The following is a 21,513-nucleotide window of genomic DNA, read 5'->3' on the forward strand; positions in this document are numbered from 1 at the left end:
CCCTGGAGCTAGGAGACCAAGAGCAGTTATTCTAACTTAGGAGGTGGTGAAGCCAGCCTACACATGGAAGGGGTAGTGTGAGGTACTATTTCTGTATGACACATACTGAAAACCTGTCCTGATTATTGCTGCTTGGTATACTGATCTTGCTGTGTCTGCTGGTGTGCAATAAAAGCAAGCATCCTGTTTAAAAAGTTCCTGGTGCCCTGTTCTATTATTCTACATATATTCCTCACTACAGCCTTGGCCTGGATCCACCAGAGGTAAAACTGACTGAGCTACAGTACGCTGAAGCAGGTAGAAATCCTGTCAGCAGAGTAGAAAGAGATTGATTGTGTGTACACCCTATCTTCTGCAGCCAGGTGGGGATAGCGGTGTTACAATTGTATAACGTGAGGTTAACTCACTTAACGGTGCTCTGTGGAATTGGGTCTAGGTGCTTTGCTTCTATTCTGCTCAGCTAGAACCAGGGAGCATTTTCAGCGCACCTACTGTATAGAAGGATTTAGAGGATCAGGAGATGTCAGAAACACTACTAAATGAGATTAACTAGCTTCAGGCTTTTGCAACCAATGCAATTTGGTGAAAATTAAACATTGTGTTCCATGTTGTATTGTATTGTATGTCTTTATTTATATAGCGCCATTAATGTACATAGCGCTTTACAGTAGTAATACACATGGTAATCATATAAATAACAAATAATATAAATAACAGGTCATGGGAATAAGCGTTTCAGACATAAAAGTAACATTAAGGAAGAGGAGTCCCTGCTCCGAAGAGCATACAATCTAATTGGTAGGTAGGAAGAACGTACAGAGACAGTAGGAGGGAGTTCTGGTAAGTGCATCTGCAGGGGCCCAAGCTTTATGTATCATGTGTCTAGTATTATCCACAGTGCTATTCATATGCAGTACTTTAAATATGTAATGCTGATACTTATCCCATGGTACATGTACATGATAGTTGTGGTATGAAGGGGGATATCAGCTCCATTAAAAAAACAAAACCTACAATAACATTATACAGTACAAGTTCAGTGTTCTCTGACAAAATCAAAAGTAAGTCTTGTTCACATGATTTTTTTTATTTTTTTATCATGGGGACTGATGTGGGTGAAAAGTCCTAGGTCGAATCATCATGGAGACTTTCTTCAGTGAGTAGTAATCTGTGTTCCTCCAACTGTACCACACTATGCCGTCTGGTCCCAAGATCCTGGGACCTTTCAGGTATCTGCCACCCTTTTTTTTTATAGTGAGAAAAAAAGAGAGTTCATATTTTTATAATAAATCATTCTTTCTGTTATTGCACAGGTTATTAAGAATTTATGTTAGTGTTAGGAACCCCTGAAGAATGTGGTCTGCCGTGCAGTGGCTCAGTGGCTTACAACAATTTGGCCAAAATGTTAAACTAAAAGACCATTTTATTTAATAGATATTTATACATATATATTTAGGCACTGTACCGTGTATGAGTTTCACTGGATGTGCACTGAGCTCTGTCTGTGTTGTGTGTTCTGTCTCTGGTTTTAAATATATATTGCCATGCTCAGTAGCACTCCTCTGTGACACTCATATGCTTATATATATGTTGTGGTTATTTTTTGGGTTCAATAGGAGCGTATTAGGTGTCCAGTATGTTTTGCAATTCTTGTTCAGCTAGTCTTAGCTGATTGGAGGGTGGCAACCTCCTACCTAATTGAAGCTTCCCCCTCCCACATTTAAATGGTTAAAAGCTCACTCCATAGCATCTCCCACTCTCAGGGGAACTTGCTTGCTTGCAGTATGATTGTGACAAATCTAATACAGAGTGCTTTTCCTGGTAATGTACAGGTTAATAAAAGCTTCAATCAGACTTAGAACTTTGCAACTAATATTGACAGATTTATTATAAATTATTCTTCCTGGTATTGCACAGGTTATTAAGAATTTATATTAGTGTTAGGAACCCCTGAAGAATGTAGTCTGCCGTGCAGTGGCTCAGGCGCTTACAACAATTTGGCCAAAATGTTAAACTAAAAGACCATTTTATTTAATAGATATTTATACATATATATTTAGGCACTGTACCGTGTATGAGTTTCACTGAACTCTGTCTGTGTTTTATGTTCTGTCTCTGGTTTTAAATTAAGCCTTACAAACAAGCAAGCAGATTTACACTGCTCACAGAGCCTGCAACTTCACACAAGGCAGCAGCGCTGCAGTCAGACAGTACATCTTACACAGACCTATGATTGCCTTTTTTCTGTTTGAGTTCACTCTCTGTACAGCTCCATAGCGAGGAGCTACCATCTCACCTACCACTGCGCACATCCCCACAGCAAGCGCCACCAAGTGCCATGCCACCGGACACCCGCCAGGACACGGGTCGGAGCCACTGGACACCTGTGAGTACAGCTATCCCTACGCTGAACGCTGCAGGACACCGCTCGGCATCATCTGAGACAGTCGCCCATCGCTGACACAGGTAACAGACCGCACGCCACACGCACTGGCTAAAGGCCTACACACACCTACAGCATGGCAGAACTCAGATCCTCACCAGACATCACGCAGGAGAGTGACCACTCAGACACAGAGACCGCTGCTTAACTGCGACAGGCGCAGGCAGACGCAATGCCTAAGCGGATAGTCACACTAAAACAAAAGGCCCGCGAAAAATATGAGGCTGACATTGAAGCGCACCGCGCCAAGTTAGAAAAGGCATGGGAAAGAACCGCACTAGAGTTACGCAATGTTGTTAGCATTGGCGATAATGCACAACAGCTCCCGCAGGCAATTATTCAAATAAAGTCTAACCACTCGTGCTACCAAGGGCTGTCAGAGACATACATCACCTACTTGACCAGACCCAACACCGACGAAAGCCTGCAAGAAAGAGACTTACAAAATAACATTGACTTGAAACGTGACAGCCGCGTGCGAACCGCCATCGCGGACGCCCAAAGCAAGAGAATAGAGCTCCTCCTGGAGACCGTATCACAGTGCTCCAGCGCAACCAGGCACTCGTCAAGGTCAGCAAGATCAGCGCCATCTAATGCGTCCTGCGCAAGTGCGAGCCACTGCAGAGGCCGCACGTGCCAGGGCCGAATATGGTCGGAGAGAGGCAGCCGTAAGGGCAGAAAGAGCGCACATAGAAGAGGAGGAACAGACAGCCGCCGCTAATGCCACCGCCGCTAACGCCACTACTGCTGCCGCTACCGCTGCCGCTACCGCCGCTGCTACCGCCGCTACCACCGCTACCGCCACTACTGCCACAGCCAATACACGCAGGAAAGCCAAATTCGATGCGGAACTAGGGGCACTTAATCAAGATAAGGAAGCCGCCGCCATAGCCCAAGCTGAAGTCCTAGAAGCAGCCGCGCGACAGGACGGCGGGGAGCAACCGCACAGATGGATAGCCTCAGAGGATCCAGTCCAATGCACCGAAGACTACGTAAGGAGCCTCTTCAGTATAAACACCAGCGCACCATCTCAACACGATGGGAGCAACTTCACAGACACCGATGACTTGATAGGTCCACGAGGAGAAGACGCCGTTCCTTCAAGGGTACATGCCACCTGGGACCGCCGCAGCCTCAACAGTGATCCACATGCCAGCGCACACACGGATGTACTAAAACAGGCTCGCAATCCAGGTACACCCACACGGGAAAACACAGCCCCTCACACTGACCAGCAGTCACCACGCGACCACGCCAAGAAAGAGGCGACCGCATGGACCCTCCCAGCAACTACCTCGGAACGTGACCAACACGCCGATGTCTCAGGCCTGACAGACATGGCCAAGTACATGATCCGGCGCGACCTGGTGCAAATAGGACTTACCAACTTTGACGACCGTCCCGAGAACTACCGTATGTGGAAGTTCGCGTTCAAGGATGCAATCAAGAGCCTGGGTGGCTCAGCTAGGGAAGAACTCAGACTGTTAGCCAAATGGCTGGGAAATGAATCCATGGAACACTCAAAGAGACTCGTGGCAGCAAATACGAACCACCCCCAAGTAGGTCTTGACCTAGTATGGGAAAGGCTAGAAGAGTGTTACGACAGCCCCGAAGCAATCAAAGATGCGCTCTTCAAAAGAGTCGACAGCTTTCCCAAGATCACAGCTAAAGACTACTTGAAGTTATTAGAACTCGGGGACCTGCTACAGGAGCTGCAGTCTGCGAGAACAGACCATTCCTTGACAGGTCTCAACGTCCTAGACTCGGCTCGCGGAGTGAGACTCATCTTGGAGAAGCTACCTTACAATCTCCAAGAAAGATGGATTTCACAAGGCTCCAAATACAAAAGGGAGAAGCAAGTCGCCTTCCACACATTCTCATTCTTCTTGAGCTTCATCCGCGAAGCGGCAAGGACAAGGAACGATCCCAGCTTTATCTTGGGTGCGCAAACCACACACAGTGCAAGCAGCCTGAGGAATGAGAGACCAGTGGCGAGATACGGTAACACTCAAACACCCATCTCGGTCCACAGGACGGACGTGTCCCCCACGACCCAAACTACTCCTGATCAGTCAGTCGCCAGAGACGAGGAACCAAGGGACCCAAACAGGGAATGCCCCATACACTAGAAGCCACACCCACTTAACAGGTGCTTTGGGTTCAGGATGAAGTCCCTAGAGGAACGCAAAAAGTTACTCGGAGAATTCGGAGTTTGCTTCAAGTGCTGCGGTTCCACCACTCACCTAGCCAGAGACTGTAAAGAAGACATCAAATGTGTAGTATGCAAAAGCGACAAGCACGTAACATCGCTACATCCAGAGGCACTGACACTCCACCAACTCAACAACCCATCCTCCATAGCGGACCATGGCAGGGAGGAAGGAGAGCCAACATCTATCACTTCTCAGTGCACCGAGGTTTGCGGAAAAGGAAGTGACAAAAAATCCTGATCCAAAATATGTCTTTTTGCAGTGCACCCCCAGGGACAACCTGAGAAGGCTATCCGGATGTATGCAATCCTCGACGATCAAAGTAACAGATCATTGGCGAAGACGGAATTCTTCAACTTATTCAACTCACAAGACAATGCCTCACCCTACACCCTCAGAACCTGACTGAGACAACAGGGAGAAGAGCAAGCGGCTACGTCATACGTTCAGTGGATAACAGAGTGAAGATAGCTCTCCCCACACTCATCGAGTGCAACCACATGGCTGCAAACTGGGACGAGATTCCCACACCAGACGTGGCATGCCATCACCTGCACCTCAGAGGAATAGCCGACTACATCCCGCCGGTAGAACAAGGCGCCAAGATCTTGCTGCTGCTCGGTAGGGACATCTTGAGGGTGCACAAAGTCCGTAAACAGTGTAACGGACCCCACAACACACCATACGCCCAAAGACTTGACCTAGGATGGATGATAGTGGGCAACGTGTACACCGACAAGGGGCACGGACCAGACTATGTTGACGCCCGCAGAACGGTGATACCAGAATGTGGACACACATCCCTCTCTGAACCATGTCTTGGCCATCTCCAAGTGACAGGAGGGCCAAGTGAAGAGAAGAGACAAGGTCATACCCCTGAGACCAACAAAAAACATCTTCGCATCAGAGGGATGTGACAATGGCCTAGGATGCTCAGTAGTCCAGACAGCTAAGGATGATGAGTCGACTCCACCGAAGGAAGAAAGTAACCTCCCAAAGGTGACCGACAAAGGGATCGTCCAAAAGACAATGAACAATCGGACGGTCCTCCCGCGAGCAATGGCACGGCTAAGGCGTACAGTTGTTCCTCTCCACAGAATACCAAGTGGCAAAGCAGCCAGCTGCCACGGCTGGCATAGCCGCAAAAGATTGCGCCTTGGAGATGAAGCCACAGTGGCAAAAAGACTGTCCTCTCACACGTCAAAAAAGGGACAGTCGCAGAGACATTTCACAAAGGGATTTACAAGGACAAAAGAGACTGTTCTTCGTCATGTCCAGGGAGAAAACAACCTCCTGACGGCAGTTAACAAAGAGACACAAAGGAGTATCGTCAAAATACGTGGAGACGTTCTCGTGCAAGAGAAACGTTCCGATGACCTAGGGTGTATAGCGTTTCAGACAACAATGGACGGTAACAAACAAGTACCATCGATGGAAGATGGAGAATTCCAGAAGTTAATGGATAAGGAGCTCTTCAAAGACAGATCGGGCAGTTGGGTGACCCCGCTACCATTCCATTCACCAAGAAGACGCCTCCTAAACAACAAAGAACATGCCATCTCTAGGCTCACTTCGCTCCGCTGCGACCTACAAAGGAAACCGGAGACCAAACATAACTTTGTGGCCTTCACCCAAAAGACATTCCTTAGCGGCCACGCAAAACCAGCACCTTCACTGAGGTAAGGCGAAGAACGCTGGTACCTCTAATCAGCTGGGGTCTACACCCTCAGATCAAATCCGGGTAGTGTTCAGCTCCAGCGCTCAGCACCAGGGAGTCTCCCTGAACAACGCCCTCTTCGCTGGACCAGACTTCACAACCAGTCTTCCAGGAGTGTTGATCCGCTTCCGCAAGGAGCCAAAAGCCATCTCCTTCTGAAAACGCCAGGTGATAGAGTGACAGGCTACCACGACTGGCATACCTACAAGGGGATGCACTCTGTAGGTGAAACTACAGAGACAAAGGACTGTTTTTCCATAAGTATGAAAAGAAACAGGACCAGAGACTTTGCAAATGACATTGTGGTGCACCCAGCTAACCTGGACCGGTGCATCCACTTGGCATACTTTGCCAAAGAACTTTGGCCAAGGGAATTTGAAACCAGTGACACCGGCCGGTGTCACTTCGCTATGTGGACACGAACTTTGCATTGTCATGTTTTTTGTACTGCACATATGTTCCACATATTCCAGGAATATAGTGGTATCTCCAGATACCAGATGGGGAGTGTCCTGGATCCAGATTCCATATTCTCTGTCTCCCTTTGAAGCTCATGGGATTCATTTCTCCCTAGTTCAGCTGCCTGCTATTTTCCCTGTCCCAGCAGCTAGCTGCATGTGAAAAGGCAACATTATTGTTACATGTTGTTTACACAGCCTGTGTTGGTTGCCTGCATCTCTTATTCACCTAGCTGAGAGTGGGCTATTCCTACCCCCCTGTCCTTGATGACAGTTAGTATAGTCTCACTTTCCTTCTAGTGTGATCCTTGCTCCTCACTTCCTTCTTACCCTGGACTTTGAGTGAGTAACTGCCTGCTATTTACCCCAGCAAGGCCTTTCTGTTTTACACTGCGTTATCCTTGATACACTGCACTTCAGACAGAGAAGCACTCTCTACCTACACTACATCTGCAAGTACCTTTCTTCCTGTGATTTTTTCTCAATAAAACTAAGAAAGACAAAAGGACTTGTTTGTGCTTTGGAAGAGGAAAGGCATGAGTTAAGCTTACTGGAACTATTCATACATCATTCGTGACCTTGGTTCCAGGAAAGGCATTCAATATGCCCTTTAACCTCATAGTTGCTCCCCTTGGATTGTGATTTGAAACTGTGACCCATACACACGATGACACATAATAGATCTTGACCTCATAAAGCTACCGTTAGTAATGATAGACCTAGGTATCTGTATTTTCTTTCATTTACTCGGGGCTATAAGATTTTTGATATTTGTTGCTTTCTTAAAAACTACGGGTGCTTTAGTCGGTAAAGATTCTTTTAGATGGGGGTCACATTGGAGAATTTTCCAATGAGTATTCAGAATCTTGGTAATCCAATGAGCCAATGTGTTCAATTTCGTGACAAATTTGGAGGGGCCACATTTTGCACGATTTGCAACCACTCCAGATTTAGAACTATTTCTCTAAGAACATCTCTTATGAGAACTCCCTCTCCTGTGCCTCGACCTTGGAAAAGGATTCCTCAATGATTGACTGATCATATCCTTTTGCCAAGAACCAATCGATCAGAATCTTAGATTGGCAATCAAAGTCAGCTTCAACTGAACAATTCCTCCTGAGGCTGCGTCCATAGAAGGACAGTCAGCGCTGATCCGTACGGCTGCTCCACGATGAGCACCGTCATCCTCAATGAGGATGTCTTGAGAGGGGGCTCCCGCGAGCGTCCGCAGGCGTGCTGAGGCACAGGGATTTTCAGCCGACAGCAGAACCTGTTTCTGAGCGAGCTGTCGGCTGAAAACCTCCAATCAGAGCGTAGCAGGGTCAACATCACAGCGCCGTGACGTTGACATTGGCGCTTCGCGGGCTATTGGCCCAGTGACGTCAGTGCCCCACCTCCCCCCGCCTCCCGATCGTGCTCGCTGGCTCGTCTGCTAGTTCATGTGATCGCTCCTGCGATTGCGCAGATGAGCTTCAGCGTGAGCGTGGAGGAGCACTGACTGCTAAACTATGGACGGAGCCTAAGGCAGCTGAACTGACTTAGAGGAATATTATTAAGCCATTTTTTATAGTGACATCTATTGGGATGGAGATTACTATTCGTCGATATCTTCTTGAAATGTACATTGGTTTGTATGTTCATATCCTCATCAATGAACAACGCAAGGTCAAGAAAGACCATATGCTCTTCATGAATAGAGTGCGTGAACCTCAAACCTAATTAATTAGGTACAAATTTGTAAAAAATATTCTCCAGATCCTCTCTTTCTCCATCCCAAATAATGATGAAATGGCCATTGTACACCAGGCCCGCCCCCAGCTCAGCATTGGCTAAGATGTGATTGAGCTCCCAAAAAACCATGATTGGTTTGCTTAACTGGAGGCGAACCTGGTCCCCATGGCCGTTCCACAGACTTGCAGATAGTAGGTATGATGGCAGATTAATCACCTAGGGTTGTAAATAGTGGTCTACATACCTGGACATTCTCGATGTCATGGACTCCATCCCAGATGTGATCGATCTGCCAAGTGGATTGACCACGCTTACTTTCTCATGTTTTCCTTTCCCCCCTTCCTTCCCTTCCTTCTACTCTTCCCTCTTTCCCTCCCCTCCATCCTTTCCCCCTCCCCCTTTTCCCTCCAATCCTCTGCCGTTATCCCTTCTGTTAGCACATTTCTAGTGCAATTTTGTGCCACAGATAGGATAATTAGATTTTATCAATAAGTTTACTGTAGTGCCCACGGTTATTCTAACACAAACCAGTGGCATTCGCCAAAAAGACCCAGGTAGACCCAGGTACATGCTGGATACATGCCTTAAACTTGCCTTAAACTAGACCCAGCATTCCTGCATTGATTAATGGCCTATTAGATTACCAGCGGGGGTCCCTGGCAGTCCCATTCAAACTGAATGGGACTGCCAGGGACCCCTGCTGTGTTAATCCTATGGGTCATTGGTCAATGCAGAAATGCCTTAAACTTGCCTTAAACTAGCCAGGTTACACCCAGCACATACCCAGCACATACCCAGAATGTAACCGGCTAGTTTAAGGCAAGCTTTAGAATACTCGTGGTCTCGTCTGTATATATACACCATCTATATACCTATGAAATGTTATTCTATATTTGTATGTTGGTTTCTGTTGTTATCACGGTGAACTTATTATCTGTCCTGTTTTACTTAAAATAAATATAAATGTATCTGCATTTTTCTTTTATATAATTATGTTACATGTTGATGTTTGCTCAAATGGTTTTTTATTGTATGAGGTATATCTATTATGCATTTCTGTCCATTGGATGCCGTATATGATTATTATTTACAGCTGGTTTAGGAGCTTGAATATGCTGTATAAGTTGTACGGGCACTCAATACTTTACTCCCATGACAAAGTCACATTTGTTGATGAAGCGCGTTGGGTCCCTGATGCTGTGACGTACTACATCATCACGTTGCCATGAGTGGCTTGTGTATCGCGACCCACTATTTCTATGTGGTCAGAGTGAAACATTTTGAATTTCATTCCTGCTACTTTGTTCTATTGCTACTCTGTCTCCTTGGAGGCTTCAACACAAGGACTCTATCGTTTAATTGTGGCTCTTGGAATCCCAAGTGATGATCTCCTGTTGTGGAATATGAGAAGCTCCAGATGAGTATCATCTCTCTGAGATAGATTATCTCTAAATGCGTATTTACATTATTATTTTTACACCTTTAAACTATTATCTTTTTGAGAATAAATGTCTGCACAGATTTATGCTTTGTGGCACACTTCTTTTTTCGAATAGATCTTTTGTGGATGTGGTTCATCCTCCTGGGAAGTAGTGGAGACCTCATGGCACTATATATCCTTTTATTCTAGTTCAAACTGTATATGGACTAATACTGTGGACATTAATGTGGACATTTTATTTTCAACTCTTTTGATATACATATACATATCATTGGTCATTTAGCACGTTTACATCTGTTTTTATTTTTATTTTTGTATTTTTGTCTATTATGTCTTCACATTACTAGTAGCATGTAGATTATATTATACCTTATTTTGGGACTATTATACTACTTTAGGATTTAATACACTGGATTCATTTCAACAAGCGCTTACATTATGTATGTGTAGGTGTGTGTGTATATATATATATATATACATATACATATTATACAAAACAAAACACAATAAATGCATTTCATTAGCCACAGAACATCTATCAATTACGGTTTTCATCCAGCACGTCTTCCCATCTCTTCCAACCCTTCCGGAGTTCCAGCAGCGGATTTCAGAGTGAACTCGCTCCAAAATTCTTGGAAGAGGATTCAGAAGAAAGCAGGAAGCAGTACTCAAACAAATGACACAGTGGGATCGCCATTGCCGTGAGGCACCAAAGTTAGGCCAGGAGACAAAGTGTGGCTTTCTTCTAAGAACATAAGATTGGAGACACCTACACCGAAACTGGCTCCAAGATTCCTGGGCCCATTCACCATTCTCAAAAATGTCAATCCTGGGGCGTACCGCTTACAACTGCCTCAATCTATGAGAATCCCGGCAGTCTTTCATGTCTCATTGTTAAAACCTTACTACTGGTTCCTGTTTCTCATAAGTACCCTGCACTCACTCCCAGTCATTGCTGAGCATTACTTGTTGTAGCCTTGAGCTCCTACGTCTGTGGTGCCTTGCTCCATGTCCTGTGTTTATCTTGCAGTTTAACCCTTCGTGTACCGACCCGGCTTGATTTTGGAACCTCTATGGATATTGACCCCGGCTTACCCTCGACTCTGCGGACCTCTCCAACCCAGACCACGGCTATACGGACCTACATGATTCTAACTTTTTCAACCCCAGACCACGGCTAATGGACTTTGAGTATTCTGAACTCTCCATACCAAGACCATGTCAAGTATCGATTAACCCACTCTCTCCAACCCAAACCCTGCTACATTTGAAAATCCGCCTGCCAGGCACGCTTCCGCTGCTGTGGGTGCATGGTTTGCTACTTCCCCACCTCAGTACCGGGGTCCTGTCTTGCTCGTGGGCAGTGCAAGCATTACAATTTTTAGACAGGCTGCAAGCGTGGTCCCACGATGCGGGGCCTACAACACAATCCCACTCTCCTCACGGTGATCCTCCCGCTGGGGAAATCCTCCTTCCCAGCACTGGTCCCTCCCCGCCAAAACCTAATGCTATCGGGGAACCCCTGGACTATGGCAAGCCCTACAACACTCCGCTAGAGTGTAGGGGAAGCTATCTGGGGCCACAAGGAATGGGTCTGGCCTATTCCAGGGGGCTTACTTGCTCCCTAGACATTACCTCTCCCGTCGCTGGCTCCGTCAAGACTGCCACGCCACCTACAGTCCTGCGGATGACATCCTGGTCTCCAGCACTTCCCTTTCAGAGGCGCGATCCACAAGAGGGCTGCCTCAACACACACCATCCTACAATACATGCAAGCCAAATGCAAGATGGTCGCCGCAACTCTCCCGCGCGACAGGACTACGGCCAGGGAGGGTACCCTGCTTCATATATATTATATATATACACATACATACAAACCATTATACACTATTGTACACTATTGCACCTTCTAACCCATCCCTAAACTGTAATGGTTCTTAATATATCCCTCCCCATGCAGTATTTCTAACTCGCACCAGTTGGATAAAAGAGAGGGAGAATACTGCAATGTATTGATGGTTGTTCAAAATGCAACTGTTGGCATCAACGTTAGGACAAAACTGGACTTCATCCTTATCTCCCACCATACAGTATATTTGTTTATATCTAAGCATTGTGTGGTCATTTGTTGGACTATAGAGTTCTTACCATATAATAAACCCCATTGAGATTGGAATAAAAGCACTGATGGTACCACCAGCCTCCATGGGCGATCTCGGCACATATGTTGTCGGAGTCTGGAGTACTGAAGACTTTTTTGTTGTGGTACCAGGCAAAAGAATCCTCTGCTGTGCCACTAAATCCCTCCACATGGAGACGGTAGTGGTTTGTTTCATCTTCAATGCTAGTCACGGGAAGATGAAGGTCATTTGATTAAAGAGAAATTGATTTAAAAAAAATATATATCAAATGAGTATTTATATTAAAGTATCGAGTATGCCTACCCCCTATTCACTTTATGTTCCCACTCCTCCTCTCAACATTAAAATTTTTCCCAAACACCCTAAGCAAGTTTATTATTTTATTAGGTTATGTGTTTTTCCCTACATTGGTTTCTATATTGGTGAAAAACTGGGCAAAGACATTAACAATTGTGATTAATGAAGATGCCAGCAACTGCTTTTCAGGGGATTTTCAGTTTTATTAAATGCATCATGTGGTCATGTTCAAAATGGACAATTAGTGCAGCAGGTTCATTTTCGTGGGGTTATATCAAACCTTCTGCTTTCATGTAAGCATGTGAGAGACATGACATATTAGTACAGGGAGGGTGGGGCAAACTCCAGTCTTCAAGGACCACCAACAGCTCAGGTTTTACGGTTATCCCTAGATGCAGCACTTGTGGCTCAGTCAACGACTGAGCCACCTGTGCTGAAGCAGGGATATCCTTAAAACCTGACCTGTTGGTGGCCCTTGAGGACTGGAGTTTTCCGCCCCTGTATTAGTAGTTATAATTCCACTCCTTATCCGTCATAATTGGCAAACAACGCAGTACAAATAGAAATACTAATGCACGTTTATTATCGATATTGCAATTTACCCACAGTACTTACAAATAGAAACTGGGAAACATACAAACTGACTCAATTGAAAGGGAACCATTTGGCCCACCTTCTAATCCCCATTTAACAGCATTTAGTGTGTTTGAAACATTCCAACATATATAACCAACTTCATGTACGTCCTAACTGTAGTGTCCTAAGTGTAGGGTTCTCTGTTGAATATCCAAACCTCTTTTTTCCTTCTTCATTTTATTATTTCCCCGCAACTTCTTTCATTAATTTAAGAGAATTGTTTTTCCATTTTTTTTTTTTTTAAACAACAATTACATTATTAAAAGGGGGCTAATGCTGAGTTGATGCCTACTTTACATATTGGTCATACAACGTGTCATACTTTTTCTGCCTATATGTGTTTTATAAAGAAAAATTACCTGTCTTACAATCTTAAAAATAGTTTCTCTCCTAAATATTGGGCATGCCTTATAACATCCTCACCGTCTCTTTCTACGGCCCTTATTCAGTATGCTGTGTAGCAACTTTTCATTGTCTAGGAACCTCTGAAATCCATTCAAATGAATGGGGCCTGTGGTCTTCTCAGTAATGTACAGTAGTAATGAATACATAGCATATTCAATAGGTGGCAATAGTGTTTATTCAATATGCTGTGAACCCATTTGCAAGTGTTGGAGAAGATTTTAGTACCATTTATTTGAATTGAGCTGAACTCTTCTCCAGAATTAGGCAGTAGCTTCTCATCACGCCTACGGAATGTTTTCTGCTGAGGGATACCTGCCCTGAAATTATTTCTTTTTACCGACACGCAGTTAAGGCGGGCGCGCTGAAGTGATATCATGTTCAAAAAACTCTTAGGAAATGATTTTCTAAAGCTGCCGAGCGCAAAAACCTCCCATCCAAACCAATGGAATTTTTTGGCCAAATGCGGTATGCTTCCAACTTTTTAGGATCAAACTCTAAATTAGACATTAGATGTGTCCAATGGTTTTTATTTTGTTACATACAGTGTCTCCTTGAATGTATTTGTTGTACTGTAAGTTGGTACTGTATCTGTCATTACCTGAAGCTCCGATAAAATGCTTGTTTACGATTGTTGTTCCAGTCCTCCAAGTCAATGAGCAGTGAATAATCCCCTTGACTTGTGATCCTATAGATGTTCTCATTCCCCAGCCAGAACTCACTGTTTAAATTGCCGAACCCTTCCTTATACTCCTTCCAGCTCCTATTAAAATTGACTGACCCATCGTGTCGACGCTGTATAACTGTCCACCCTCCACCTACAGAAACACGATGAAACATTGATGTTTCTGAATTATGATTTAAGATCCCTGATTCATGCATTGCCATCATATTAGTTCCATCCACCCGTAACCAACCCACAAATGTAGTTCACTCTACTGTGTGATGAGTAGTGCAAAGCTCATGTAGCTACGGTATATTGGTCCTGGCTGTGATGCCTTTCAATGGACTAAAAGATAGTTCTTCATACAGTAGGTGTAACAATGTGTACAAGAAAGATAGATAACATTTTGAGTTGAACAACAACATCAAAATATAACTATATAGTACTTCCAATAAGAATGTGTGGTATCTAAAACTCCCTTCCTTTACTGCGTGTGCAGGTTTATTTTGTGCTTTTACAATACAGTACATGGTGAATAGGCCTTGGCATAATTTTATATGTTTTTCCACAAAATTTTCAGAATTGAGTGTATTTATTTATTTTAGGACAATTGGAACCTGTAACATATATTTATCATGTCTGAGACTGAGTAGCCCTTCTGTATCTCTGATTACCTGTATTAATAAAATACTGTAGTATTGTCCTGTAAAACAGTAAACCTATTCTTTTTTTCACCAATTTCTATGGGTTAAGGCCCCTTCCTTGGAACACCAATTCTGATAATGGACAATAGAGCTTATGTCATAAAGAATACAACTACGTATAAAATAGGATTATTGCTAGCTGCTTTTGTGTTACAGCTTCAAAAGTACTTAAAAACGAATTGTCTTTGTATAGCCTATTTAAACCTGAATGTCTAAATGTTACATTCTAATGATATTAACTATGTGTTGTACATTACAGTCTGCACAACATGTTAAAAGTTATTGGATGTGTAATATTACATAACGGACTAATCTGCAATTTAAGATACCCCCCCCAAAAAATCATACTTAGGAGTATAAATGTTTCCATATGATATTTTTCGTAACGAAAAATTAGAAGTCTTAAAATAATGTTGTAAATAATATCATTGGTGACAGAGAGAAAGAATCCCTAAGTGATGCACACTACTCTACTAATTCAAAACAATAAATTTTTATTAAAAATACACGTAAACACATATAAATTCATTTAAAACCTAGAGAATGCGCAATTAGGAGCCTATTATAGAAGGCTTCTCTATTGTCCGAATAGCATGGGTATATTCACTGTAGAATACCTGATATACAGTACTAGGTGAGCCTTGCGACAGGCTACAGTTATACCCAAGCGTTAGCACTGTATTCTTTCTCTCCGTCACCAATGCATATGTTTTGTCCCTGATAGCACCTCTCTAGTTAGTAAATCTCCTTAGCTGAGCAGGGAATTCCCCCCTCTTTTTCCCGTAAATAATATCATAACCAATTATAAGAATATCTCGTACAGTATAGTCATGTGTCTAATTGGCATACCATTGAGTAAATAACATTATATTTGCAAGCAATTTCTCAAAATAGTATAATTTGCAAAGAGCAGTTCAGCTTTTAATGTCTTCTTCTACACTACATCCACTCACTTGTATATCTTTTGTACTATAAGTAGGTCCGGCTTAAATCTGACCATCCTTTTACCTTCTATGTCCATTTCACAGAGCACATCTGTTGGAATTCCTCCAATAGCTGGCATGATGGTGTAGACTCTAGACCTCTGAATCCCATTGTAGTACATTTTCGAACAGTCAATTGGGCGGGTACTGGTGTGTCTCACATCTAAAATATGCATATATGTAGTTCAAAATAGCATTAATCATCTCATGTAACTGAATGTATGCAGGCAAAGGACACAGAGGAAAGAGATGGAAGGACAAGGAAAGTATGCACAATTAAAGAGGATAGTGAAGTATATGTATCAAGTGCCACAAACTCAAATGTTGCCATTTTGTTTTGTGCGCATGCCAAGTGTGCAATAGGGAGTGCTCATGGCAGTGAAAAGGTTGTGACTGCTGTAAGACCGTTTGGGTCAGGGGGTGCATCAATCAAGGTTGGTGTGGGTGAAATTGGTGGTGGGGATGAGCTTAGTGAGGAGAGTCTTGGAACATGTGAGGTGGAGGAATGTGTATGCTGCTCTTAAATACGTCCTGGTGGTAGTCCGCAGGTTAGCACTCGTGGTATTCCAGCCACCACTACTTCGCAGGCATCACAAGGAAGGGGTCGTCTGCCCAGAGGAATCTCCTCCTTGGTGTGGAAATTCTTAATTACCCCACATTGGGGCAGTGCGTGTCTCTGTGGTGGTACACTGTGTCCTTTGCGGTGGAGAGGTGCATAGGCGCAGGAGTGGATTCCGGTTTGGGACAACGGCTCTGCAGAAACATTTGCAGAGCAATCCCCATGACCTCTGGGGGAGGTGCATCAGTGAACCTTTGCATCCTCATCCATCTAGAGTTGAGATGAACCTGTTCCGGGTCATCATAGAAGAGCCATCACCACAACCCCCTAAAAGTAGGCATTTACCCACTCCTTCTCCTCAATGGCACACCAGGCCCAAACAGGTTCCATTGCCCCCTCCTTTCTGTGAGAAGTGACTGTTGCTTTTCCACCCATCTTCATGCCTGTAGATCCTCCTCCTTCCCCCCACATTCACCATCATCCCAGAGTCAACAGGGCCAATACCTTTTCATGGCATTCTGTGAGGTTGCAATGCATGTACTGGGGTGCTCTTCACCGTGGGAAAACAAGTATTTAATTCTGTCTTGGAAGTTTTAATTGTTTTTAATGAGAATTAGAGTATGCGTCATTAATTATGCGTCATTGTTTTGTTCATTATTAAAACTTTATTGTTTTGGCCAGTATTAGGTTTTTATTGGTAACTGCCCTCCCACAGTGCTGGGAGCAGTTACTTACCTGTACCCCATACAGCTTATTAGTACCATATGTTAGGGAGTATTCGAACCAGTATTATATTTACCAGCCTTGCTGTGCAGTTAAGAGGAATCTTGTAGGAGACCTCTTTGTCTCCGTATGTGTTTGTGTTAGCTTCAAAAATTATCTTTGTGTAGTATCTGTAAAATTGAGAAGGAATATCTTCTGGCCATTTTTTACATCTTTGCTTCAAGAAGGAAATTAAAGATTTTGGGCTTATAGGGAAGCAGCCAGTTACCCAATGCAGTTATAAACTTGTGTCTAGAGTGCAAGCATGAATGGAGGCGAAAAGGCAGATAGCGAAGGAGGAAAGTGAAGGGCTATTGTCACACATCATCACAGGAAGGCGGTGGCTGATGCTCAAATACACATGTGATCATTAAAAGTGCAGAACCATCCCTGGGGAGCAGAAGGCATAGGGGTACTATTAGTAGCAGATGCAATTATGGCGTTGGACACCATTTTGGAACTAAGCTTCGTTTGAGCCACAGATGGATCATTTACCTGAAGTGTTACACCAAAATGTAGCCAAGTCATGGAGGAAGGGCATGATGGTGGTAGTGTTGTCAGAAATTAAAATGAAAAAGACACCTACTGTGTGTTGTAAGTTTTCAAAATTGTGACTTAGAGGGTGACTCAGGAGGAAGTTATATACTATTTGGCTGTTCAATCCAAGGAACCAGTCTTTTTGGTAGAATTGACTTTAGAGTGAGTGCTTATTGTAATAACTCGGCAATACCTTTTTCAAAATGCTATATTTAAATACAATAAAACAATGAATGTAGGTGTAATGGCCTTTTTTATAGACGGTCGTAAGGAAATTCTCCGCTGGGCAGGCGCCACACTGGCTGGGGGAACAACCAAATGCTCAGCTTCTAGGGTGGATGGCCCCCTAACCCGATCTCTGCCCCGGCCACTCTCTTCTTTGTCCCCTGCATCTCTCCTCCTCCAGTCCCACCAATTGTGATTTCCCAGGACATGCGGGCTGAACAAAGGGTTTCTCTGCCCCGCATGTCCAGAGACCTTGGCTATTCTTTATTGTGGGCATGAACACATTTGAACACTTCAGTACAGTTTATACTCTCAGGAATAAAGAATCCGTTAAAAGGTAAGCAAAGGGCTATGAAGACTTTGTAAGAAATGGGGGGATATCTCTAAATTTGCCAATAATTTGCATTGGATTAATTACATAGTCACATTGCGGTCAATAGGATATCTTATCATGACTGCCCTGATTAACATAAACAAGTACTTTCTAATGACCATCCTGAGGAGTCCTCTTCGTTTTTGTTATGTCAGAGATTTACCTGCTCGTCGCTGCCCTTTCTGGGATCTCAGCTCATCTGGAACCAGGCAAGATGAATTACGATTGGCAAAATCCATCAGCAAAGACAAGTTATGAATCTGTGCTTGAATAGCATAGATACACGTGGTCTGCATCTGCTGCAATGTGCTGCTCTCACTAGCCCAGTTCTCTAGGCTGTGTACTCTCTGCTCCACTGTAGAATTGTAGTTCTCTTCTTCAGGCTGAAATACATAATGAAGATATATTTGTTATATGTAACCAATAAAAAGCAACAAAAAAAATGGGATTTATTTAACCTGTCCCTTTTCCTGGATGTGACCAATAGCGCCGGTGGAAAGTTAATTTCCTGTTTAGATATAGATGATACTGTAGTGTGCCAAACAGAGCACAGCCAGCGACTTTCACACTTGAAGAAGGAAATATATCCCAGGCAGACTCCAAACTTAAGCAAATCATCTGTTTATTGCAAGCTTCCAAAAAAACAGGGACTACATGAACGCACCTACGCCTTTCATGCCGAAGCACTTTGTCAATACCCACCGTTGAACTGTTTAGATATAGGACTGCAGCTTAATAAAGTTATATGGTAGGCAATATGTTCTACCGCTATTTCCTACCATGTACTGTACTATCTGTTGATACTGATACATTTCTACCTCTTCCTAAGATAAGTTAGGTAGAACTTTCCCTCAAAGTTGCAAGCTGAACCATTGGGGATTTTGAGGTAGAAGAACAGAAGATTCCCTTGTCTGCCATAAAAAATGTTTAGTTTGGTTTTCATTCTTAACTCCACTATCTCTTGCAGAGCTACAGTATGCATTTGCTACAGAATTATTTCTTAGAAATTACCTTAGAAAAGAAGTACTATTCATATCGTCCCTGGGATCATTTGAATTTTTGAGCCAAAATCATTCAGTGAGGGATGGGCAACTCCGGTCCTCAAGTGCCACAAATAGGTCAGGTTTTCAAGATATCCCTGCTTCAGCACATGTGGCTCAGTCTTTGGTTGAGCCACTGATTGATTGAGCCATCTGTACTGAAGCAGGGATATCCCAAAGACCTGCCCTTTTGGTGGCCCATGAGGATTGGAGTGGTCCATGCCAGCTTTAGTGTGTAACTTCCCCAAGATTGCTTTGGGGCTTGCTGTATGAAGGTAAAAGTGGGCAATGCTGCGTCAAAAGAATTGCATCAGATTTATAAGAGAAAAATACATCCTTATTTTAAGTGTATCTTTTATTAAAGAGTAGCATTTATCACCAGTCCTGGGGGTTATGTATCAAACTGTCCTAGCTGAAATAGTGGGGTACAAAATAGCCCCATGTTTCTGAAAGAAAAAACTCTGGTACTATTTATGCGCCACTTTTTTGTTTTAGGGGTTAATCTTCGAATTTATTGGGCGTTAACACCTGTTTGGGGGCATTAACACATAATGAAGCTTGATGAACCTGGGGATTTGTGTGTAAGTCTGTCATAATCATCTACTTTGTATTCAAATGGAAAAAAACTAGTGGTTAAGACTGAACAACACAGGCTTATCAAGGCAAAATTAGTGCAATTCTGCCATCACAAAATCTGAAATATATATATATATATATATATATATATATATATATATATATATATATATATATATATATATATATATATATATATATATATATATATATATAAATAAGCTTTTTTATTTACCCCTAAAATGCACCACTACCACGTTTGCCTTGATACATACTTTACACCCCTTAAGATCATTTACAACAATTCATTTCAAATGCTATCAGTAACATACCATGGAATCTGTGTGTATCAATGTACAGAAGAGTGAGTTTAGACACACTGCTTTGCTGTTTGAAGCATAGCTGCGGCACACAGTATGTGAGACCGTTTCTGATCCAGACTTATAGACTTATGCCACTTAAACTATGGGGGATCTTGGGGGGGCAAATAAAAGGCAAAAAGAATGGTGCACAGCGACATAGAATGTAATACAGTACATCTCATTATAATCTGTGTACCATGTAACTACTCCCCAATGCCTCCCTATGAAGCAAGCTAGTACAAAAAAGGATTATAAATGGCACACCACTGTTTAAGGAAATTTAACAAGGTGTTTGCTTTTGGTGCTCACCTTCCGGTGATCCTGGCATCCCAAAGCTGGATCCTAAATACTGACAAAGTAGGAGAAAAAAGAAGGAGCACACAAAATATGGTGGTATCAAAAGATTACCAAATGTATTTATGCATCAGAGCGTTATGTTGTAACGTTTCAGGACAAAGTCCTTTTTGAGGTGTCTGGTCTGAGGAAGGGACTTTTGTCCTGAAACGTTACTACATAACGCTCTGATGCATTAATACATTTGGTAATCTTTTGATACCACCATATTTTGTGTGCTCCTTCTTTTTTCTCCTACTTTATGAAGCAAGCTAGGGCAGATTGGCCAAGATTTGAGCAAAATGGTTTGATGCATAGTGTAGGTGTACAGTGAGAATGCCCCAGTTTTGCTCCAAAATGTTCCTGATACATAGCCACTCATGGGGTCTGTGTATCAAGTGGTGTGTAAGAAATATTTAATGTGGATATCCTATTCACTCGTGCGTTGTTTGGCCCTCGCCACTTATGGGCAATCTGTTTTGTCAGTTGAATTTCTAGCTCTGTTTTGGTCATGCCTTTATTATTAAAAAAGTATCCGCCCGCTCCTCCTCCTCTTACTGTGCACCTCACACCTGGAACAATCTACCAGAGATTCTCACAGCCGCCACCAGTCTAAATTCCTTCAAAAGTAAAGCTGTCTCACATTTTAATCTGGTCTGTAACTGTTACATACGCCTATAATATATATTATCTCTTACTGTGCATGCAATGTCTTGTATATAATGTATAGCCCTGTTCACTTAATGTAACTATGTTTTTGTAACCATGTATTTGTCATCAAAACTCTGTGCCCAGGACATACTTGAAAATGAGAGGTAACTCAAAATGTATTACTTTCTGGTAAAACATTTTATAAATAAATAAATATTAAAGAACTACCACACCATACTCTACCTGTTCTGTTCTTATCTTTACATGG

The 21,513-nt window shown here is 43.2% G+C and overlaps 1 protein-coding gene across 2 annotated transcripts in view; it reads right to left on the reverse strand.

Moving 5' to 3' along the window:
• Nucleotides 1–626: 626 nt before the first annotated feature.
• Nucleotides 627–21,513, reverse strand: part of LOC142493909 (fibrinogen-like protein 1) — a 47,854-nt gene continuing 26,967 nt past the window's right edge. For both annotated transcript variants that reach the window (XM_075598623.1, XM_075598624.1), the window contains exons 3-7: nt 18,447–18,666; nt 15,853–15,990; nt 14,078–14,294; nt 12,149–12,344; nt 627–1,241 (exon numbers count right to left, since the gene is read on the reverse strand). In XM_075598623.1, coding sequence (XP_075454738.1) covers nt 1,098–1,241; nt 12,149–12,344; nt 14,078–14,294; nt 15,853–15,990; nt 18,447–18,666 — 915 coding nt within the window. In that variant the 3' untranslated portion in view covers nt 627–1,097. The remainder of the gene's footprint in view (nt 1,242–12,148; nt 12,345–14,077; nt 14,295–15,852; nt 15,991–18,446; nt 18,667–21,513) is intronic.

Source organism: Ascaphus truei, chromosome 4 (assembly GCF_040206685.1).
Source record: "Ascaphus truei isolate aAscTru1 chromosome 4, aAscTru1.hap1, whole genome shotgun sequence".
Classification (NCBI taxonomy): Eukaryota; Metazoa; Chordata; class Amphibia; order Anura; family Ascaphidae; genus Ascaphus; species Ascaphus truei.